This window comes from Hemiscyllium ocellatum, chromosome 15, assembly GCF_020745735.1.
Source record: "Hemiscyllium ocellatum isolate sHemOce1 chromosome 15, sHemOce1.pat.X.cur, whole genome shotgun sequence".
NCBI classification, from domain to species: Eukaryota; Metazoa; Chordata; class Chondrichthyes; order Orectolobiformes; family Hemiscylliidae; genus Hemiscyllium; species Hemiscyllium ocellatum.
In genome coordinates, this window is record NC_083415.1 from 42,352,939 (window position 1) to 42,378,392 (window position 25,454).

General features: G+C 39.6%; 1 protein-coding gene across 4 annotated transcripts in view; it reads left to right on the top strand.

The window, feature by feature from the left end:
* Positions 1-25,454, top strand: part of LOC132822963 (DNA (cytosine-5)-methyltransferase 3B-like) — a 289,466-nt gene that overhangs the window by 237,726 nt on the left and 26,286 nt on the right. For all 4 annotated transcript variants that reach the window (XM_060836414.1, XM_060836415.1, XM_060836418.1 and 1 more), the window contains 2 exons: positions 16,550-16,698; positions 19,793-19,878. In XM_060836414.1, the coding sequence (XP_060692397.1) occupies positions 16,550-16,698; positions 19,793-19,878 (235 nt within the window). The remainder of the gene's footprint in view (positions 1-16,549; positions 16,699-19,792; positions 19,879-25,454) is intronic.

The window sequence follows — 25,454 nt, forward strand, 5'->3', positions numbered from 1 at the left end:
AAATGTTTCACATTTTTAACAAGTCTTAAGACTTTCTGCAGATGCATACGTAAATAAAAAGATGTTAAACTCAATAATGTGAGATGAGGACAGTGGTCACAAGTTTTCTTAAAGGGGGGAAGTTTTCTTAAAGGGGCAAAGTTTTAAGAGAAGTTTTAAAGTATGTGAAAGTGGTCAGGAGGTAGAAGAGGACATTGTGGAGAGGGGTTTTAGCCAGCTGAAGTTTCTGCTTTCAACATAATGCATGAAATAGAAAGATAAATATATTTAAAAAATCAGTGTCAACAGATTGAGATGTGGTGAAAAGTTAGGGCAAGAGATAATTGCAAAGCTAGGTTGGTTGAAAGATATTGGAGTGATATACAGCTAGAGACAAAGATTTTAAGTGTGAGGTCTTGAAATTGGTGAGCTGCTGCCTTGAACTGCTACAGTCCTTGAGGCAGGAGGGACACCCAAAAGGTAGTTGGGAATATAATTCCAGGATTTTGACCCAGTGACCATGAAGGAACAACAATATATTTCAAAGTCAGGATGGTGTGTGACTTAGGATCTTGCAGATTATGGCATTTCCATATATCTGCTGCCCTTATCTTTCTGGGTGGCTGAGGTCACACATATGGAAGATACTGTTGAAGGATTGATGAGTTACTGCAGTATCTGTTTTAGATGGAGTACACTTATCTGTATGTTGGCAGTGAAGAGAGTGAGTATTGATGGTCATGGATTAGGTGTCAGTCAAGCGCAACGTTTTGTCCTGGATAATGTTGAGCTTCTTCATTGTTGTCAGAGCTGAAGTCATCCAGGAAAATGCAGAGTATTACATCACACTCCTGATTTGTATAAATTGTGGGAAGGCATTGGGAGAGACAAAGTGAGTTACTTGCCTCAGATTTCCTAAATTCTGACTTGCTATATTAGCCACACTATTTATATGGGAAAAAGTGAGGACTGCAGATGCTTGAGATCAGAGTCTATAAGTGCTGCACTAGAAAAGCACATCCTGCTCCTTTGATGCTGTGTGACCAGCTGTGCTTTTTCAGTACCACACCTTTAGACACCTTTAGTATTTATATGGCTGGTCCAATCAGTTTCAAAGCATTGGTAACCTTATGATGTTGATAATATGAGATTTAGTGATGATCATGTCATTTGATATCAAGGACTGATGATTAATTCCCTAGATGTTGGAAATGGTCATTGCCTGGCACATGAGTGGCACAAAGATTATTTGCCATATGACAGGCCAAACTTGGAATTTAGGAATTTATCTAGGTCTTGCTTCATATTGATATGGGCTGCTTGAGGAGTCTCGAATGGTGTTGAATATTGTGTAGTTATCAGCAAACATCCCACTTCTGACCTTACAGTGGAGAGAAGGACATTGATGAAGCAGCTGAAGTTGGTTGTACCTAGGAGATACCCTGAAGAACTTGTGTGGTAACTTACTTGGACTGAAATGATTGACCTTCAACAATCACAGCCATCTTTCTTTATGGTAGGTGGGACTCCAACCAGCAGAGAGATTTTCTGTTTCCTGTTTCACTGTTTTTGCTCGTACCCCCGATGTACTCGGCCAAATGCTGCATTGATGTCAAGGGCAGTCTCTCTTGCCTCACCTTTGGAATTCATTTATTTTATCCATGATTGGACTGAGGCTTATCATTTTATTGATGGTAGAGAGTAGACATTTGCAGTGGTAATTGACTAGGTGCGGATTTATCTTGTTTTCTTGTAGATAGGACATACCTGGATAGGTTTCTACATTGTTGGGTAGATGCCTGCTGGAATAACTTGGGTAGAAGTGTAGCTAGTTCTGGAATATATCTTCAACATTACTGTTGTAATGTTGTCAGGGCCCATAGCCTTTGCAGTATCCAGTGCCTTCAGCAATTTCTTATGTCAGGTGGAGTGAATCAAATTGTCTGAAGGCTAGCATTCAGTTGCTGAGGACCTTAGGAGGACATCAAGATGGATCAGTGACTTGGCACTTCTGGCTGAAGATGGATGTAAATGCCTAAGCCCTGTCTTTTGTACTGATGTGCTGGGCTTCCCTAACGTTGAGGATGGGGATATTTATGGAAACTCTCTCTCTCATTAGTTGTTTAATTATCCACCTTGATTCTTAACTGGAGGTGGCAGGACTACTGAGTTAATATCTGATCTGTTGGTTATAAGCTCACTTAGCCATACCTATTCATGCTGCTGTTTGGCATATGAATTGTCTTACATTGTTGTTTCAACAGCTTGACACTTTTTTTTACTGTATGCTGTTCTCTAACTTGCATTGAACTCGCAAAAGTCAAATTATTAGCAGAAGGGTTTAAGGTAAGACAGGATATATATTTTCTCGATTTAAAAAAAAATAAAGCTACATTATGGGCTGGAAGAGCTTGGCTGCATTATGTACAGTTAAACATTGACTCAATGTATGCAGGTTATTATAGTGATAAAAAACATGTACATGAAGAAGAGTGGATAAATCCCAGGACCTGATCAGGTGTACCCTAGAACACTGTGGGAAGCTAGGGAAGTGATTGGTGGGCCCCTTGCTGAGATATTTGTATCATCAGTAGCCACAGGTGAGGTGGTGGAAGACTAGAGGTTGGCTAATGTAGTGCCACTATTTAAGAACGGTGGTAAGGAAAAGCCAGGAAACAAAAGAAGTGAAGCCTGATATCAGTCGTGGGCAAATTGTTGAAGGAAATCCTGAGGGACAGGAAATACATGTATTTGAAAAGGCAAGGACTGATTAGGGGTAGTCAGCATGGCTTTGTGTGTGGGAAATCGTGTGTCTCATGAACTAGATTCAGGTTTTTGAAGAAGTAACAAAGAGGGTTGTTGAGGGCAGAATGTTGCCAAGGTTGGAGGGTTTGAGCTACAGGGAGAGGCTGTATCGGCTGGGGCTATTTTCCCTGGAGCATCAGAGGCTGAGGGTGATGTTATAAAGGTTTATGAATCCTGAGGGACATGGATAGGGTAAATAGACAAGGTCTTTTCCCCAGATGGGAGGTCCAAAACTAATGGGCATAGGTTTAAGGTCAGAATGAAAAGATTTAAAAGGGACCTAAGGGGAAACCTTTTCACACAAAGGTTGGTGCGTGTATGGAATGAGTTGCCAGAGGAAGTGATGAAGGCTGGTACAATTACATCCTTTAAAAGCCATCTGGATGGGCATATAAATAGGAAGGGTTTAAAGGGATATGGGGCAAATGCTGGCAAATGGTACTAGATTAATTTAGGATACCTTGTGGCATGGACAAGTTGAATTCAAGGGTCTCTTTTCATGCTGTATATCTCTATGACTATGGTCCTGAGAGGAGCAGGCCAGGAATGTTACTTGGACGATCCACTAGTTGATGATGCAATGTTGGAAAGAGAAGATTTTGTTGAAGGGAGCTGGAAACATGCAAAGGGAGTCCCACAGAGCCGAATCATAAAGGATGGGTGCTAGAAAAGGCAGCATAGTCAATTTTGGAAAGAACAAGGAGGAATAAGCCGACGCCTATGACTGATAACATCGACCTTAACTTTTGCTCCGTCCTCTGTTACTTTGGGAAGAGTGGAAATTGGACTGGGAGAATTCAAACCAGGATTCATGGGAAAAATTGGCATGAATCTAGAAGGGGATAACTTGTTACTGTGAGCACAGGTTAAACTTAGGGTTTTATTTGACAACAAGAGTAGGCCATTCAGTGTCTCAGATTATTCTGTCATTGAGTTAGGTAGTTAATATACACCTCAAATTCATTTACAGCTTCAGCATCCAGATTCCTGGGAAAGTGAGTTCCAAATTTCCACTCCATTTTTTGTGAAAGAAGTGCTTTCTGATTTCAGTCCTAAGTAGTCTAGCCCTAATTTTAAGGTTATGCCCACTTGTTTTCTCTACAAGAGAAAATAATTGATTTATATTTACCCTATTGAAGTCCTTAAACACTTCAACCATTTTAAATAGATAACTCCTCAATCTTATGAACTCAAGGGAATACAAGCTAAATTTCTGCAATATGGCGTCATAAATTAACCTTTTCTGTTTGGAGAATCTCTGTTGTCCCCTTCCAAGACCATGGCATCCGTCCTGAGGTTTGGTTTCTAAAGTTAAATGCAGCACTCTAGGTCTGATCAAGGCAAGTTTCAATTGAAGCATGACTTCCTCACATTTGAATTCCATTTTGAAATAAAGGTTTTATTCCATTCACATTTTTGAAGTTTTTTTTGTGCTGATTGTGTACAGTATACTTAAATCTCTTTACTCATTCACAGCTCCAGATTTTTGCCATTAGGAAGTATTTTGACTTGTATTTCTCAAAACACAATATTTATTTAATAAGTAGAATAAGTATTTGCGAATCAAATTATATCCTCATCACTAATCCCAATCTGCTATAACTTTCCTCGCTGTATGCAACATCCTGTTCACATTCATTCAGCTTACTGTGCTTCCTAACTTAGTGTTATCTGCAAATTTGGATGTGCAATTATCTATTCCTTCATACAAGACACTGTGGATAGAAAGCTGAGGCCACAATACAGAACTCTGGGAAAACCACTTGTCACATCCTAACAATAAAAACAACATATTATCCATTCTCATTGGTTTCTAGCTTCTGACCAAATGATGATCTGTGCCCAAAATGTAGTCTTATTCTGTTTTTAAGCTATTGCAAAACCTTCTGGAAGTCCATCCACAATATCCATATTGACTATTTAATGTAGCAGAATCAGGAGGTATTTGAGTCACTTGGCAGGATTAGGACTTGGTTGGCATGTAGGGGATGAAGAACATGTGAATTGACAGTGTGTCATAAATTGACATAGCGCTGGCATGGAGAATATGATGTGTCATGGGGAATGATATGGAAATATGGATTAGGCATTGTTTTGTCATGCAAGTTATGAGGTGATGTGGTCATGGGTACATAGTGAGGTGGTGTGAAGGTGTGGACCGGGGACATAGCAACTTTTATTAAAACTGGGATGAAGTCCAGAAAACTGAAGTTGAGCCTTTGAACCAACTCACCTCAGTACCTGCCTGGCTTGTGACTGCCGAGGATCTGCTTCTGGAATTGGTGGGTACAACTCCTTCCCACAGTTACCCTCCCTCTCCAATAAAGCAAACAATTCCATGTGAAAGGTGCTTTAATCCAAAGCAGATCTACCGAGTTGGAAAATGTCTCAGCACAAACTGCCCACCTTAGTAGAAAAATCCAGCCTTTGTATTTTCCATGCCATGTGTTGGTGTTCTATCATATCAAAAACTTGTTTATATATCTCCTACTATTTTCCCAAAGGTTTTTCCATTTAAAATACTGAAAATGTTTATGTACAGTCTACTTTCCAACATTGGATTTTGGTAATTAATTTCCTATATGCCATCTGTGGCCCATTTAAAATGTGGAAGGAGATCATGGATTATAAAGGGTAATTGTCACTGAAAATAGTTTGAGGTTGGGTCGCTATTTCTGATAGTTCATCTTAAGTGTTGTGTAACATAACAGTTGCTGATATTGAGAATGTCTTTTTTCTTATAATCTCTGTGGGGGATTAAAACTCCCAGGCTTCCTTACCTCACCACAGTATTGTTACCTTTTAAAGGCAAACATGCAGCCATCGAAAGCTGTTCATTCAACCATTTGAATAGTATAGTTCTATAATGGTACAGAAAAGATAGCAAGAATTTGACCTTTATTGGCCAAGGATTAAGATAATCATCCAAAGCTTTTGCTGTCAAAGAAGAATTTTTCAAAAATAGCTCTGCTTAATTCTTGTGGTGAGTGGGGTGGGGTTTTTTCACCATTTAAATGTATTTTCGTTTAGTCATTTACTACTTGAGTTAAATTTATGTCTTCAGTATATCTCTGACTTTCTTTACATTAGCAGTGTCCTTTCCATTGGTACAAGGGCACTTTTGTGCTGACTAGAGTTGTGAATATCAAGTATGTGAATGTGTCATCCAAAATTGACATCATTTCACGGAGTACTAAAAGTACGTTTTATTTATCTGTTCCTTGTCAAAGATTAATCCTGCCTGTAAAAGTAATCTTATATATAAAAATTAATTTCAAATAGAACCTAATAAGATTGTATGTTGGATGTGATCAAGAACATTTATAGCTGCTGATCATTCCTTGCTCTTTCTTTTATTTATAATCTAAATCTTAATTCTCTTGAAATCTGATTTACCATATTTCATTTTCTCTGTGATGTGTGCACGTACTGTTTTGTATCTTGCTTTGACCTGGAATCCTCCAAACATCTGCTTGAAAAATCTCTGTCTCAAAATATTGTTTAATCAATCTCCACTCATCCTGGATACTTGCCTTTATTATTCTCTCCCTTTATCTCTTTTTCTAGATGGCTCCCTTTCTTTGTGTCTGTTTATCTCCATTTTCTGATGTCTCCCTTTCTTTCTCACTCGTATGTGTTGGAAGACTTAACTTCCTCAGCTACACCATACTGTAAATCAAGAGAGATGGTACTGAGAGCCTGCACTTCCAAGGTTTTCAGAAATCAGTACTGTTTCAGTATATCTCAAGACCTTACTGCCTGTTTTGGAGATTCTGGATGCATCAGGTAAATACTGATTCACATTTCCTTTTTCCAAGCTAATTTCTAATCTCCTTTCCTCTCCTTCTATCTCTTCACAGTTAATAATGCCATATTCACCAGATTTTAGTCAATGCTGTGGACTTCCCGACCCAGGAAAAAGACTTTGTCCATTTACCCTATCCACCCTCTGTGTGAAAAAGTTGCCCCTTAGGTTTCTTTTACATCTTTCCCCTCTCACCCTAAACCTATGCCCTCTAGTTCTGGACTCCCCGACCCCAGGGAAAAGACTATGTCGATTTATCCTATCCAAGCCCCTCATAATTTTGTAAACCCCTATAAGGTCACCCCCTCAGCCTCCGACGCTCCAGGGAAAACAGCCCCAGCCTGAAAGGGTTCAGAAAAGATTTACAAGGATGTTGCCAGTGTTGGAGGATCTGAGTTATAGGGTGCTGTTTTCCCTGGAGTGTCGGAGGCCGAGGGGTGACCTTATAGAGGGTTACAAAATTAAGAGGAGCATGGATAGGATAAATAGACATAGTCTTTTGCCTGGAGTCGGGGAGCCCAGAACTAGAGGGCATAGGTTTAGGGTGAGAGGGGAAAGATATAAAAGAAACCTAAGGGGCAACTTTTTCACACAGAGGGTGGTACATGTATGGAATGAGCTGTCAGAGGAAGAGGGGAAAGATATAAAAGAAACCTAAGGGGCAACTTTTTCACACAGAGGGTGGTACGTGTATGGAATGAGCTGTCAGAGGAAGTGGTGGAGGCTGGTACAATTGCAACATTTAAGAGGCATTTGGATGGGTATATGAATAGGAAGGGTTTGGAGGGATATGGGCCAGGTGCTGGCAGGTGGGACTAGATTGGGTTGGGATATCTGGTTGGCATGGACAGGTTGGACCGAAGAGTGTGTTTCCATGCTGTACATCTCTATGACTCTATGACTGCATCCCAGTGATGATTCTCCCAATAATTTTATGTGTTCTATAGGTGAAACTTGTTTGCTTCTTAATAGTGTGGGTAAAAGCAACAATTTGTGCACAGAATATATGTTTCTGTGTTATTTTATCTGTGATGTCCCTATTCATCCTTTAGTGGAAAGTGCATCATACTATTCTCAATTCTGTTATCTGATGTATCAGAAAACCATTCATCAATGACATCTCATTAACTTAGAATATATACGGCACTGGAACTATCATTTTGGATACTTGCTAATTCAATATTGATTTTACTGTGCCTCAGTTGGACATCTCTGAAACATTGAAAATATTGTGAATTCCTAATGATTACACGTTGAAAAGTTTTAATTCAGAATCCTTCCTGTATTTAAATTATTTCTCATCTTGATATTCTATGTTTTCAGTACTAATGGTGACAGTATTTACCCAGTTGTGAGATGCAAACATGAATGTAAATATAAAGTCCAATGTTCGGTTTATTATTTACATAGAACAGTAAAGCAAAGGAACAAGCCCTTCAGCCCACCATAATGCCATTCTAAACTAATCCCATCTGCCTGCAAATGGTCTGTATTCTTCTATTCCCTGTCTCGTAATGTGTCTGTCTAAATGCCTATCGTCTTTGTTTATGTCCCCTCCATTGGCAGCATATTCTAGGCATCTACCAATCTCTGTGTTAAAAAAAATCTTTCCTTGCAAAATTCCTTTAAACTTTTCCCCTCTCATCTTAAACCTATGCCCCTTCATATTTGACATTTCCACCCTGGGTTTAAAAAAAACCCTCTGATTATCCATGCCTTCATAATTTCATATACTTCTATCCCAGCCTTTGACACTAGTGAAAACAATCCCAGTTTTTCCAATCTCTAGTTATAGCTAATGCACTCCAATCCAGCTAACATCTGGTAAACTCTCCAAAATCTCTTCATCTTCCCTATAGTGCTGCAACCAAAACTGCACATAATACTCCAAATGTGGCTTAACTAATGTTTTATAAAGTTGCAACATGACATGCCAGCTTTTATACTCCGTACTTGCACTGATGAAGGCAAGCATGCCTTATGCCTTACACTCCAAGATCTCTATGCATATTAATGCTCCCAGCATATTAATGCTGCCATTTACTGTATACTTGTCTCTTGCATTTGACCTCCTCAAATGTATCACTTCACATTTCATGTGCCATTACTCTGCCTAACTTTGCAACTGGTCTTATCCCGCTGTAACCTTTTAGATGATAACCTTCCAAACCATCTGCAACTCCATCAATTTTTGTGTCCTTTTGGAAATATATCAATCAAACCACCTTCATTTTTATCCAAATCACTTATATATCACAAAAAAAAGAGTCCCAGCACTGATTCTTGTGGAACACCACTGCTCCCTGACCTCCAGCCAGAAAAACACCTCTTCACAACTACCCTGTGCCTTCCATGACTAAGCAAATTTTGTGTCCAACTTGCCGACTCATCATGGACGCCATGTGACTTAATCTTCTGGATCAGCTTACTATGAGAGACCTTGTCAAATGCTTTAGTAAAGCCCATGTAGACAACAACCATGACCCAACTCTCATCTCATTAACCATCTTTGTTACCTCCTCAAAAAATTCAAACAAGTTTGTGAGACAAGACTCTCCTGCATTATGCCATGCTGACTATCCCTAATAAGTCCATTCTTCTCCACATAAATTCTGTCCCAAAGTACCTTCTCCAGTAATTTCCCTACAATTGATATAAGTCTCACCCACCTATAATTTCCTGGATTATCCCTTTTGTCCTTAAACAAAGGAACAAGATTGGCTATTCTTAGTTTTATGCAAACTCCTCTTTGACTATCTCTGACAAGAGCCCAGCAGCCCCCCCCCCCCCCCCCCCCCACCCCACCCCTACCCTCCGCCACTTCAGTATCCTGGGGTAGATAGGATACATCCCCATTAAGCCTTGCAGATTTTTCTACTTTAATGATATCCAACATCTCCGCCTCCTTAATATTGACATGTTCCAGAATATATCCATCTTAATCTTATCACCATTCTCGTCCTTCTCCTTGGTGAATACCAATGCAAAGTACTCATTAAGGATTTCACCTTCCTCTGGCTCCACACATAAACTCCCACACATATTTTGCAGACTTGAACTCTCAACCTTTTTACTTAGGCAAGAGTACAGTCACAAACTCAAACTGACAAATGTATGGAATATACCAATAGGAATGAAACAGAGCTCTAGCCTAGACCAGATAAAATTGTAAAATATTCCAATTTTCTGTCTGAAAAAAGGTCGTTGCAAGTAATTTTGGAAAGTAATGTCTACACTTTTGGAATCACATCTATTATGAGGTCACACTCAGGTACAGGACTTAAGCGTGTTTTGTGCAGGTTACATTTGAGCAGGTCTCATATGAGACTACATCATTGTCTTTGAACAATTGCTCTACAAAGTTCATCCATCTGCCTGTTAAGTAACCATCCATTTCTACAGTAGGTTCATTGGGTCCACTATCAGCAAGTCTGTAAGCTTAACAAAATTTTATATCAGTCATTCGTTTAATAAATTTTTGTGTAGATACTCAACCTTCCTGCTTACATAGAAAGTGTGACAGATGGTCTCCACATATCCCTTCCAGCAGGAAACAACATGGGAATCAGTGTGACCTCCAGAGTATTATGCATGTTGTGAAGGTTTTAAAGTGACCTTGTAAAATGGAAGACACAATACATTGTTCCTCCATTAGTATGATCATACTCAGATTCTGAACTGAACTGACAATTTTATTTTTAATTAAATCTCAATTCTTAGTTGGTCCCATTGACACATTTCCGGCACAGTGTGAACAAAAAAAACCTATTGGCTGCGAGCTAACAAAGCACTCCCATTAAATAAAACCTGACATCTTGCAGTATCAATGAGAACACATTCTATGCTGTAGAAACTGACAGCTATTCTCAATGGCACACTTCCTGGTGATTGTGAACAACACCAATCACAACCTGGTAACTGAGCTGAAGTCTCTGAAAATCTAGACAACCGTCAACCAATTGAGGACAGACCTAGGAAAATGTGGCCACTTGCTTGACAGCTCATGTTGAGACTGTGGTGTTCCAAATCAGATCATATATTCAGTTTTCATATACTGAACTTCAGCCCTGGGACATCCATTTCTGGTAGCACAACCACTATCACTGCATCAGCAAACACCATTACATAGATTCTTAACCTTGGCATCAAACGATAACCATATCTCCAGACGCATGAATAACAGTAGCACAATACCAGCCTACTTCGTGTGATTTTTTACTTTTCATATTGTAGTTTTACGAATGCAATCCAGTTTTTATTTTTCAAAACGCAACGTTTTTTCTTTATGTCACTGAAGATTATCTGATTATCAGGTTGCAAGTATGTTCAGAAAGCAAAAGAAAAACAGTCATTTCCTTCTAGCTTTTCTAACCGTATAATATTCTGGCCTCCAGGAATAGTAACTGTCAATTTAAAGCATCATCCTCCAGTAACTGGCTTATAGTTAATATCAGGATAAAAAAATCAACCTGTTCAGACATGTTCAGACATGTTATGACATATCATCATGACAGGTGGGACTCTTCTGTCCTTACGTCACAAGCATCCATGAAGTATTCCCTTTTCAATACCTGTCCTTAAGCAACAGTTGAGTAGTGAAAAAGGCAAGCCTGGTTATCAGCTAAACACCACAATATTGTTTCAAGTCTCAAATGAACTGTGATTAACCACTAAAGGTCCATTATCTGAAAGAAAATTAGTTTGTTTACTATCTTTCTGCTAATCTAATCAAATAAAAAAATTAAAATCGTGACTCAGAAGTTAATTGTTGGAGGTAAAGGAGATCTAGACAGTAAACTTAAAATATTAACCATAGAAAAGAGTGTGTAAAAAGAGAGTAAGGGAAATTTCCAATTGCACATTCCTGGCATTTCCTGTCAAATTGCATCTCAGGATGTATTCAAGTGGATGATTTATCCTAATAGTCCAAAAAATGGAAAAAAGAAGGAAAGCAAGAAACTAAAAGAAAAGGTCATAATGTGAACAAATGCACTGTGTTCCATTGTTAGAACCCTTTCTTTTATTAAACAGAAACATAGAAAATAGGAGCAGGAGGAGGCTATTCAACCCTTTGAGCCTGCTCTGCCATTATTTTGATCATGGCTGATCATCCTTTCAGTAAGACAGTTTTTGCTTTTCCTCCCATATTCTTTGATCCTGTTTTGCCCGAAGTGCTATATCCAACCTTTTCTTGAAATCACATAATGTTTCAGCCAGAACTGCTTTCTGTGGTAGCAAATTCCACAGGCTAACCATTCTCTGGGTCAAGCAATTTCTTCTTATCTCAGACCTAAATGGTTTATTCCGTATCCTTCGACTGTGGCCACTGGTTCTGGACTCCCCAACCATCAAAAACATCCTTTTTGCATCTACTTTGACTGGTCCTATTATCACTTTATAGATTTCTGTGAGATTCTTCCTCATTCTTATGAACTCTGGCAAATATAGCCCTAACTGATTCAACCGCCTCATATCTGAGTCATGTATTGCTAGTATAATTTGCTAAAACTTTGCTGCACTCCATCTATAGCCAGAACATCCTTCCTCAAATAAGAAGACCAAAAAAATATACACAATATTCCTGGTGTGGTCTCACCAAGGCTCTGAATAATTGCAGCAAGACAATTCTGTTCCTATTCTTGAATCCTGTCTCTGAGGGCCAACGTACCATTTGTCGTCTTTACCACCTGCTGCACGTGCATGCTTACCTTCACTGATTGGTGTATGGGGACACCCGGGCCTCGTTGCATGTTCCCGTTCTCAATTTGTAGCCATTCCGAAACCAATCTCTTCCTGTTTTTGATATCCATGATGTAGAGGTGCCAGTGTTGGATGGGGTGGACAAATGCAGAAATCACATGACACCAGGTTATAGTTCAACACAGTTATTTGAAATCACAAGCTTTCGGAGCACTGCTTTGTCATCAGGTGAAGTCTGAAAGCTTGTGATTTAAAATAAATCTGTTGAACTATAACCTGGTATCGTGTGACTTCTGACTTCGTTTTTGATACCAAAATGGATAATACACAGTTACCCTCATACTGCATCTTCCGTGCATTTGCCTACTCATTCAGATTAGCAAATCACACTGAAGCATCTCTTCATCTTCCTCACAGCTCAACTTAATATGATCTGCAAATTTAGAGACATTACATTTAGTTTTCTCATCTAAATCATTAATATGTATTGTCAGTATTAAAGAATAAATATTATTGTTTAATGGATATCACTGGCAAGGCTATTATTGTTATCTATCCCTAACTGAATAACTTGCGAGGCGAAAGTGAGGACTGCAGATGCTGGAGATTAGAGTCAAGATTAGAGTGGTGCTGAAAGCACAACAGGTCAGGCAGCATCCAAGGAACAGGAAAATCGATGATTCGGGCGGGAGCCCTTCATTAGGAATGAGGCTGGAAGCCTCGGGGGTGGGGCTGGGGAGAAGGTAGTTGAGACTGCAGTAGGAGGATGGAAGAAGGGGTAAAGGTGATAGATAGGAGAGGTGGATGGAGTAGATAGATGGGAAGGAAGATTGACAGGTGCAACAGATAATGAGGATGGTGCTGAGCTGTAAGTTTGGAGTTGGGGTAAGGTGGGGTGGGGGTGGAAGGGAAATGCGGAAACTGGTGAAGTCCACATTGATGCCCTGGGGTTGAAGAGCTCTGAGGCGGAAAATGAGGCATTCTTCCTCTAGGCATCAGGTGATGTGGGAGTAGTGGTGGAGGAGGCCTAGGACCTGCATGTCCTTGGCAGAATGGGAGGGGGAGTTGAAATGTTCAGCTACTGGGCGGTAGGGTTGATTGGTGTGTTAGTGTCATGGAGATCTTCCTTCCCACCTATCCACTGCACTCTCCTCTCTGACCTATCACCTTTACCCCTTCCTCCATCCACCTGTTGCACTCTCAGCTACCTTCTCCCCAGCCACACCCTTCCCATTTATCTCTCTATTCCCTAGGCTTCCAGCCTCATTCATGACGAAGGGCTCCTGCCCGCACTGTCGGTTTTCCTGCTCCTTGGATGCTGCCTGACCTGCTGTGCTTTTCCAGCACCACTCTAATCTTGAGTGACTTGCCAGGCAATTTCAGTTCAGAGTTAATCATGCTGTTGTGGGACTGGAGTCACCCAGATACGGTGACACTTGCAATGCCAAGGCATGAGAGTCCAAGTGCTGGAAAATGCAATTAGAATAGTTAGGTGGTTATTTTTCACCAGTGCAGACTCAATGGACCAGAGAGCATGTTTCTGTTTCGTAAAGTGCTACAACTCTAAGGATGGCAGATATCTTTCTGGAAGGGACATTCATAAACCAGATGGGTTTTAAGGACAATCAGTGATTGTTTCCAGATCACCATCAATGAAACTAAGAATTAAATTGAGATTTTGTCAATTGAAGTTAAATTTCACCTGCTGCCATGACAGCATTTGAACCCATGTCCCCAGAGCATGAACCGAGCTCTTAAATTACTTGTGTAATTATATTTCTACAATGCCACCATCCTGTCCTAATTTGACCAGCAACATTTCATAAATGATTCATTGAAAGCAGTCATTCTCACCACTTAGCAGGAACATACAAACAGCCTCTGGAATGTATTGTAAATATTGGACAACATTTAATTAATTTATTTTAATTGCTATGGAATTTCCTATGCTTTTGTGTCATTACTGTAAAAATAAACATGTTTTCTGCTATGTTTTTCCAGCTGAGAAAAAGAATTTCCTGAGAATTTTTACATTAAGCACATTGTAACTCCAGAATTTTGTGCTTTGGCTAATCTGGTAATGTATCTGTGACCTAAATTCTGAAATGAGGAATGCTGCCATAGTTCATTCAGCAAGTAGTTGATTCATTCCTGCTGTTCACTGTGGTTGGTTTAAAGTTTTGTTTACCCAAAAGCCAATTTTAAAAATGTAACTTGGCATCATATCACGGTTATATAAATTAGTATCTGTGATTTATGTGAATGCAATGCAATTATATTCAGTATTCCTGTTTCTGAAGAAACAAAAAAAATTTAAAGCAGGCAAGAGAAGAATCGCATGTAGATAAGTTTCATTGTATGATACTGTGTCTAACAATTTTTACCCTACAGTTTTCAGAATTATAGAACTACCCAACGTCTGTGATATTTATTTGGTACAGATCAATTAATTTGATCATTTAGATACTGGTCTATAAGTGGAATAAATTTCCTCAAAGGTTAGGCAACATTGATTAACTTCGTTAATATTTAATATTGTAATGTGACCTCCGTTATTGCAATTTGTCTGCAGATGATTGTTTACAAAATCGTTGCTTAAAAATTCATCAACTTGCAGACAATTGTCAGGAAACCATTATCAGCAAATTTAAATGCCTTGTTAATTGGTTTTTAATAGCCAAGTCATTTAAAGTCATAGAGATGTACAGCATGGAAACAGACCCTTCGGTCCAACTCCCATACCAACCAGATATCCCAATCCCATTTAGTTCCACCTGTCAGCACCTGTCCATATCCCTCCAAACCCTTCCTATTCATTTATCCATCCAAATGCCTTTTAAATGTTGCAATTGTACCAGCCTCCACCACTTCCTCTGGCAACTCATTTCACGCACACACACCACCCTCTGTATGTAAAAGTTGCCCCTTAGGTCTTTTTTATATCTTTCCCCTCTCGCCCTAAACCTATGCCCTCTAGTTCTGGACTCCCCCACCCCAGGGAAAAGACCTTGTCTATTTACCCTACCCATGCCCCTCATGTTTTTATTAACCTCTATAAGGTCACCCTTCAGCCTCTGACACTCCAGAGAAAACAGCCCTAGCCTATTCAATCTCTCCCTATAGCTCAAATCCTCCAACCCTGGCAACATTCTTGTAAATCTTTTCTGAACCCTTTCAAGTTTCTCAACATCCTTCAGAGGAAGGAGACCAGAATTGCAGCAACATTCCAAAAGTGGCATAGCAATGTCCTGTACAGCCGCAACATGACCTCCCAACTCCTGTACTCAATGCTCTGACCAATAAAAGAAAGCATACCAAACACCTTCTTCACTATCCTATCTACCTGCGACTCCACTTTCAAGTAACGATGAATCTGCACTCCAAGGTCTGTTTGTTCAGCAATACTCCCTTACCATTAAATGTATAAGTCCTGCAAAGATTTGCTTTCACAAAATGCACCACCTTGCATTTATCTAAATTAAACTCCATCTGCCATTCCTCAGCCCATTGGCCCATCTGATCAAAATCCTGTTATAATCCTATTTAATTTTTGCTGTCCACTACACCTCCAATTTGGTGTCATCTGCAAACTTCCTAACTATATCTCTTATGCTCACATCCAAATCATTTACATAAATGATGAAAAGTAGTGAACCCAGCACCGATCCTTGTAGCACTCCACTGGTCACAGGCCTCCAGTCTTGAATAAAAGTTATGAGACTGTGAGTACTCACAATTCAAATGAGTTGGAAGTTGGATTCGCAAATAGTTGATATTTTTGTACCAAAACAACAGAAAAAGCTCATATATTTTGTCCCTTTTCTCTCACTGACCCTCCCCTGCTCATGTTTGTGAATCTTGCATTGCATCCTTCAAGTGCACATGATCATCATTCACATATGAGCTTGACAGGAATATTAACAATAATCTGGAGAGAAATTGAGTCTGATTCTGACCACTCAACACATTTACATACTATTGGCAGGGAATACTGGATGACAATCAGGAACCAGATCATTGCTCTGAATTTCACTTCCCTCACTCATTTCAAACGGTTCTCTTGACATGAAAAATATATACTATAGTCAGTGCACAGTTCAGACCCTGGAATTGCTTTGCACAAATCTCACTTTAATGTGCATTAATGCAAGCATAAATGAATCCATTGATTTGCTGCTAATGAAGAGGTTATATGTTAGTGAATTCCATCTGGTGAACACGATACTCATCAGCATGACTTTGCTGTGTTTTTTTTTGCAGAGGGCACAGGAAGACTCTTCTTTGAATTCTACCGGCTACTTCATGACACCAAACCGAAGGAGTGGGAAGACAGGCCTTTCTTTTGGTTATTTGAAAATGTTGTTGCCATGGGAGTCAATGATAAAAGGGATATTTCACGTTTCTTGGAGGTAGTATTTAAATGCAGTCCCACTGAATTGTTTCTCGCCCATTCTAGGCTCTTTACAGTTATATGATACTGTAGCAGTGCAGTATGAAGTGTTTATGGCTCTTAATAATGAAGAAAGAATGCAAAATCAGCTTTGAATTGATTGTTGCTGTGTGCAAACATAAATGAAAATGGCTGCAAATTATTATGATTTGTATTAATATGCTCATTTACAATCTTGGCTCGATATGAAAAAGGGTAAAGTAAAAGTAAGATTGTCATAGTCCCAGAGGGTTAGGGCTGTGCTGTCAATGGAAAGAGGTGGTTTGACCTAAGAGTCACCATGCCTCAGGCAAGGAACGAGGTTGAGAACATGAGACCTTTGTGATGCCCTCAGCCAGTAAAATTGCATTGTCTGGAATATAGAAAAAAATCCAGTATAAATGTTGCAATTTTGATACACTGGTCAGTAAAAACCTACGGTTAGGTAACCCATACTGACTTGAGTGTCTAAAAACCTTCTTTCCTGTTGTTGTTTATTGTAAGCAAATGTCCTGGAAGAACAAATGGCTACTTTTAAGAAAGCAATTACTCTACTAATTTTATTGTTTTAAAAATTAACTTGCTTTGTTAATGTATTGATATGAATGGAAATTTATATCTTTTAAAAGAAAACGACTCTTGCAATTCATATGTGGGGAAATGCTATTCAGGTGTGTACTATTAATGACATCCAAACTTTGATGAATTCTGCCAGTAGGGAAAAGCCTTCATCTCTCGCCTATTGCTGATACTTGATCGAGGGAAATTATTGAAATAATTTCCTGTATTAAATAACATAGTGGTCACTTGTTTTATGCAGCAATGCAGAAGACTGACTGATGCTATTATTAACCTTACTGGCTCCACTAAAAATCAAATGGATTATCATTTTCATAGTTAGTTGCAGAATTGAGCCTTTTATTTATCTTAGCTTCAAATCTTTTTCATCCTTTTTCCCATCTCCTAAGTAACTCAAATATAGCAGAGGCCCAAGAGGAATAATACTGTGGAAAATGAGAATGGGGGAAGCTGACAACAGGCCCTCCAGAAAAGGCAGAAGTGAGGACTGCAGATGCTGGAAACCAGAGTTTAGATCAGAATGGTGCTAGAAAAGCACAGCAGGTCAGGCAGCATCCGAGGAACAGGAAAACAGACATTCTGGGCTAAAGCCCTTCATCAGGAATAGAGGCAGAGAGCCTCCAGGGTGGAGAGATAAATGGGATGGGGTGGGGCTGGAGAGAATGTAGCAAAGAGTACAATAGATGAATGGGGGTGGGGATGGAGGTGATAGGTCAGAGGGGAGGGGGCAGCAAATAGGTGGGAAGGGAGATTGGCAGGTAGGACAGGTCATGAGGACAGTTCTGAGCTGGAAGGTTGGAATTGAGGTAAGGTGGGGGGTTGGGGTGGAAAATGAGGAAACTGATGAAGTTCACATTGATGCCCTGGGGTTGAAGTGTACCGAGGTGGAAGATGAGGCATTCACCTCCAAAAAAGTCCACTGTTCACACAAAATGTAACCCTACTATCTAAAATGATGTAGGTGCTAGTTTTTCATTTTTCACATCAATAATGGGTGGAATTTAATGACCTTTTCCCAGGCATAATTTGGTAGCAGGAGTGCTTTTCCTGGGGCAGGCAAGGAGAGGGATCCCACTGCCACCCTGCATCATCTCCTACTGTTTGGGTTCGGAAGGCTTACAGATGGCCTTCTTATCTCTTTGTCAATTAATTGCCCAATTGAGGGCCTTCACCCACCACAACAGGTTTTCAACCAGAGGCAGGGTATCTCTTGTGGAAAGCCCACAAAACAAATCCTGCTGAGGTTGTTTGCTAGCTGCCAGGAGGATTCCATCATTGGAAACAAGTGCCAAATTGAGGGATGCAGTATTGGGAATGGAGGGGGTAAATATTGCTGAGAGCCAGCAGCTCCAACACTTGCTGCCATTCCCTTTCCCCCCACAGTCCCATATCCAGCCCCTATTCACTTGCGTCCTGGATTGCTTGGGTAGATGCAATGCCAACAGTAGTCACCTCTCCCTCATTTACACTACTGAGCAATACTTTGCTGCCAGCCAATCACAGTCTGTCAGCTATCAGGGAATGATTTCTCAGGGACAAATGCTGCCCAGTCGAGTGTCTGAATTCAGTGTTTCTCTTCGAAAGGAGCTAATGGCAGTCTCTTGGTGGCTTTCTCGGTGGTTGGATGACGAAACCCCCAATACCTATATTAAATTCTGAAAACATTTTTGCTGAAGAAACAGCTGGAGAGTCAGGCTAAGCTCCAACTCCTGGTCACCTAAAAAAGAAGAAAGGACTGAGGCAGAACTAAAGAATTGAGTTTAATTAACACCTTGCATTCCTCTCTAATGCCATACATTCTGAGGTGGTCTCAGCGGAGTTTGGACAAGTGTGGGGGACAGAAGCAGTTGCCTTTCAACCTGGGTTTTCTTCTCTCCGCGCCTGGTGTGTGGATAGGTTTTCCTGTGTGCCTGGAATGCACTGCTAGGGGATGTGGTGGAAGCAGATACAATTGGCAACAGTTAAGAGGCATTTGGACAGACATGTGAATAGGCAGGGAGTAGAGGGATATGAATCATGTGCAGGCAAATGGAATTAATTTAGAATGGCATCATGGTCAGCACGGACACAGTGGGCTGAAGGGCCTGTTCCTATGCTCTACTGTTCTATGTTCCACATAAATTCATAATTTTTTTTAACATGTGTAATAAATGAAGGTGACCATCAAAAATGTCAAGTATCACTATCTGTCTCTCACATACTTATCTCTCCCTCTTTCTCTCTCTCTCTCTCTCTCTGTCACTATTTCTCCCTTTTATAATCACATTTTCTCTCTCACACTTTCATTCATACCCATCCTCCACTTGGGTCTGGGTGTCCCACTCTGTTATCTTGACCATTGTCTTTTAGGGCACTGGAGCTTGCATAGGAGGGCAAGAGTCTCGGTACAAACACACAACCCACTGGGGCATATGTTTATCAAGCCAGCTGTGGATCATTTGTTCTTGCAGGTATCTTCTCCAGCAATAATATTTTTCCTATTTTGCTCTCTACAGTGTAACCCAGTTATGATTGATGCAATAGACGTATCGGCAGCACACAGAGCTCGCTATTTTTGGGGAAACTTACCGGGAATGAACAGGTCAGACATGTTTGTGTTTTCGGAAATTATTTTTGAATAATGTATTGCTATTAATTCAGTCATGTAATACTAAATACTTTGGATATATAAACTATCGTAAAATATTGTATTTGTAAAATTGTACTAATATTGCTAAAAATCGTAATATCATTATAGTTTCCTGCAGGTGGAACTATTTTTGAAACTAAAGGCTGGAAATAGCTAATTGTACTATTATTATTAGATAATAATACTAATCCGAAGGATTAATCTGTTTAAAAAAAATGGGTTATACCCACACTAAGATAGTGGCAAAACACATTTCATACAAATGCTTTCTTTATTAATTCATGGACCAGATTTTCTAAGAAGTGATAATCTCACTCTGATTGCCACACCACCCTTTTTGTTATGAAAGGAAAGAGTTCCACATTCCTGAGAGGAGAATTTCAACCTTGGCTTCTTCAGCAATGTGTAGCCAAACTTCAATTCTGACAGTTCATTCATTGCTCGGAAGCAGGCCCTCTTTTGACAGCAGTCTGCTGCTCTACTCTGAAACTTTGAGATCCACACTTGCACTTTGACAGTAACTATCAAATAGTAAGTACATGAGATAAATGTGATGTTAAGCTGTTGGGAGAGTAGGATGGCAGCTAAGTATAGTGCCAGCTGAGTAGGGATAGGATGCCAGATGCTCAGGGTAGAGTTGCAAGGGTTAGGATTCTGTGTTGCAAGTTCTCTAGTGAAGTGATGCAGCATTTAGAATAGGTCGAGATGGGTGGGAGAAATGGATCCAGTGACTTTTGGATCCAGGGAATGTGTAGTGTGGGGGTTGGGTCCATCGGTGTAAGGATGTGAACATAGGAGGTTTAGTTGGTATGTTTGCAGATCACACCGAAATTAGAGTTTACCTCAGAGTATAACGGGATCTTGATTGGATGGGCCGAGGAGTGGCAGATGGAGTTTAATTTACACAAGTGTGAGGTGCTGTATTTTGGAAAGGCAAATCAGGACAGGACTTATACACTTAATGGTAAGGTCCTGGGGAGAGTTGCTGAACAAACAGACCTTAGAGTGCAAGTTCATAGTTCCTTGAAAGTGGAGTCTCAGGTAGATAGGTTAATGATGAAAGCATTTAGTATGCTTTCCTTTATTGGTCAGAGCATTGAGTATGGGGATTGGGAGGTCATGTTGCAGCTGCACAGGACATACATTAAGCCACTTTTCGAATATTTTCAATTCTGTTCTCCCTGCTATAGGAAGGATGTTGTGAAACTTGAAAGGGTTCAGGAAAGATTTACAAGGATGTTGCTAGGGTTGGAGGGTTTGAGCTATAGGGAGAGGCTGAATAGGCTGGGGCTGTTTTCCATGGAGCATCGGAGGCTCAGGGATGACTTTATAGAGGTTTTTAAATTAAGAGGGGCATGGATCAGGTGAATAGATAAGGTCTTTTCTCTGGTTGGGGGTGTCCAGAACTAGAGGGCAAAGGTTTAAGGTGAGAGGGGAAAGATTTAAAAGGGACTTAAGGGGCAGCTTTATGCAAACGTGGTGCGTGTATGGAATGAACTGTCAGAGGAAGTGGTAGAGGTTGGTACAATTACAACATTTAAAAGACATCTGGATCAATACATGAATAGGAAGGGTTTAAAGAGATATGGGCCAAATGCTGGTAAATGGGACTAGATTTAGAATATTTGGTTTGCACTGAAGGGTCTGTTTTTGTGCTGTCTCTCTCTTTATCTCTCTCTGATTCTATGGCTGTAAAAGAATCAGGTGCAGACCAAGGTAAGTGGAGGTGGGGACCAGCGGTAGAGATAAGAGATTCTGTTGTGGAGGGAAGGAAGGGAAATGTGAAAGAAGAGGAAGATGTTCAGTGGAAGGGAAAAAAAGAAGTCAGCTGTGGAGCTGTGGACCGGGGGCTGTAACCAGTGGATGAGAAGTTGGGGGTTGGGTTGGAGTGCGATAAAAAGGTGTTGTGGGTGAAAGCGTATTCAGTGGCAGTGAAATTGGGTATGGAGCAAAGGATGGAGTGTAAATGGGATTGGGAATGTGTGAGCAATGCTGTGCTGCGTGTGTGTGCAGCCACTCCAAGGACCTGCGCATTGTGATCAGTGTGCCGATGCTATTCACAGCATTGATTTCCAGTTCTGGAAGTCACTGCCACAAAGGAAAGAAATTAGAAGGAATGCTGTGTGTGAGCTAAGTATGGGGTCAGTTGAATAGTTACTCAGGCAATTGACTATGTATTTAATAGTCTAACATTTCCTGAATAACTACTTAATTTCATTGGAATTCTCTATTTTTTATGGAGATTTTCTGAAGGTTCCAGGCATGAGGAATTGTTCAGCAGAAACTTCAATTTAGAATCTGCTGTGATGGGGTTTCTGCACCTTCCTGTACATAACTCTCATCTATGCAGGAACAATGATTAACTGACTGTTGGAAAAATTCAGGCCAAAATTACTAACAATATTCTTTAGATTTAAATGTACATTTAATGCATATTTTATAAAATGTTGCTGAACCTCTGATAGATATTCAACATAGTGTCTATTCACCTCTGGAATGTGAACTTGAATTCTGCTGTAAATAATGGGAGGAATATCTCTTATTTTCTGCAATCTATTATCTAGTACTTGTTAGTTGCAGCCTATTAAGGTCCTTATGCGCATTGTAAAGAAGTCTTAAAGTCTCTGGTCTGTTTGAGAAACCAATTATTCACACCAATTTAAAAGAGTGTTCTATGAGATCAAGGTTAAGGTATATTATTGATGTTGTAGTAGGGGAAGCCTGATCTTCAAGAGCTTGATCTTGACAGAATGTGCAAAATTTAATTGTTTTCTCTATGTCCTACCATTGGCCCATCAACCAATAAACCAAAATTCAGACTAAGGTTTTTTTTTTAAAAATTCATTCATGGGATGAGGGTGTTGCTGGCTAAGCCAGCATTCATTGTGCATCCCTAATTGCCCAAGTTAAGTGTCAACCACATTGTTGTGGGTCTGGAATCACATGTAGACCACACTAGGTAAGGATGGCAGTTTCCTTCCCTAAAGGGGACCAGATGAATTTTTCCAACAATCAACTGATGGATTCATGGTCATCATTAGACTCTTAATTCCATATTTTTATTGAAGTCTAATTCCACCACCTGCCATGGTGGGATTTGAACCTGGGTCCCCAGAACATTACTTGGTCTCTGGATTAATAGACCATTGATAATACCACTGGGTGGTCACCTCCCCAATTTACTGATAAGTAACTTCAAATTATATCTTAATGTGCAATGTTGATATCTCAACCAACAATCTTCAATTCGGACACCATTATGATCAATGACTGAAACACACTGGCTGACAATGTATGGATTGCAAACAACGTTGACAAGGAAGTAACCTTAAATCTCAATTTAAGTCACATCAAACATCAAAGTACATGTGCTACAAAAATGGATATAATCAGTATTGTCGATACTCATTATTGATTCTTGCTATTTTAATTTGTGAATGATTCATTCATAATTTACTTGGAAATTTGAAAGAAAAGACAGGTTATATGTAGTATTAATTCATTGTTTGGACAATTTCTTTTTAATCCTGGTTCCAGGTGAATTTTACTGACTTTATTCAAAATTAAAATAATTCAGTGCTCAGGAATTATTTTCATAAAGAAGATATTCTTCCATCAAGACTTAATTAAGATTGTCCTTAATGGCCACAATATGTCTAAAAGACAAATGGTTGTATTTTAACCAGCACGCTATTTGGACAGGAATGTATTGGGCATTAGCCTCTGTATCAGTTACAGAAAATCATTAAAACATCTCATTGAACAACCTCTTAAACAATTGTAAGTAACACTCATTGAAGTTGGTTGTTTAGGCCAAATTGTTTATTTTTCAAATTATTAAAAGTATACAACAAAAAATATTGTGTTCCACAGTTTTGATCTGTGTGTAAAATTCTGTGAGGACTAGACAGGAAAATGTAGGATGGATGATCTTGTTGATTGTGAACCGGAGTCACAGATTAAGGATATGGCACAGACCATTTAGAACTGTGGTCAGGAGAAATTTCTTCACCCAGAGTGGTAAACCTGTGCAAATCTCTGCCACAGAAAGCAGTTGAATCCAAAACATTGCATGTTTTCCAAAAGGAGTTAGATATAGTTCTTAGCTAAATGAAACAAAAGGTATGGGGAGAAAGTGGGAATAGGGTACTGGGATGAGTGATCAGCCATGATCATATGGAATGGCAGAGCAGGCTCAAAGGGCCAAATGGCTTTCTTTTAATGTTGCTATGACAGTGGGCTATTTGTATTCAATTCATTAAACTATAAATTGGTGATCTATGAAATGCAAGAGAGTGTCATTCCAAGAGCCTGTCAAAAAGAATTGAGAGAACTTCCTTTTAACAGTTACATATATTCTAAGTAATTTAAAGGGCTAATAGTATTTGTTTCTTTAAATTAGCTAATTGCAAATACAGTTACTACAGTTGCATGCTCAAATTATGGAAAGCCTGCATTGGTCCAGTATTATTTACTAAGTAATGCAGTTATTGGTTATGTTGATACAATTCAATAAAACATGAAAGGTGAAATTGTTGCCAGGCCTTTATGGTATTGGAATGTGTCAGTCATAACTGTACTCTTAAAACTGCCATGTAAATCAAGAAAGTTTAAATAAACATTGAATTACTAACGTGGCAAAATGAATAATTTCAAGATTATTTTAAAGTCAGAGTTGAAATAATCAAGGTGGTTCTACCACCTTTATGCTATCCCACTCTCAATACCAGTGTTCCAATGGGCTGTGATAATCCCGACACGATCTTTGGGGAATTACTAATTAATCTCCTCATTGGGTATGAGCTCCCTTGGTAACAGGTAATGCCCTGCCCAGCTGAAACTTGTTAACTGAGCCCTTCTTTATATAAAGTGGACCCACTCCACCCTCACCTTTTCATGCTAGCATTGCCCCTAACTAATACATTTTTTAAAAAGCAGACTCACGGATGATTTTTGGTGGGAGAGTTGTTTGGTTGTGTGTGGTAACAGTTCCAGATAAAATAAAGATATAAAGCAGACCCAGATGACTCTTGTGGCACAGTGTTGGTGTCCTTACCTCTGAGCCAAAAGACCTGGGTTTTGAGTCCCACCTGTTCCAGAGGACTGTCATAATATCTCTGATCAGGTTGAATAGGAAACTAAAGCAGACCCATTCTCATCCCACTCTCCTTACCATCTCCATTGGAAAGTAAAAGTAATGTTAATTGTAATTATATGAAATTGAAATCTTGCTTGTCACATACTGTTTAGTTAAGGCATTATAGAAGATTTTATGTAATTTGCCTTGGTTTTGATGTCAATTACTGAGGGTACAATAGCAAAAAATATCTCTGCTGGTTCATGCTGATTCAATGAGCTGTTCATCCATTATTTGGTATAACACTGGGTAGTGTATCTGAAATAGTTTACTGATGGTTGATTTGCTGGTTTGGATCTACAAGAATAGATTAGTTTTTGGGAACATGGAGGTGTATGACTTCTGTGAGTAAGCAACGAGAGTGATATTACGTTGAAATTTATATTATTAG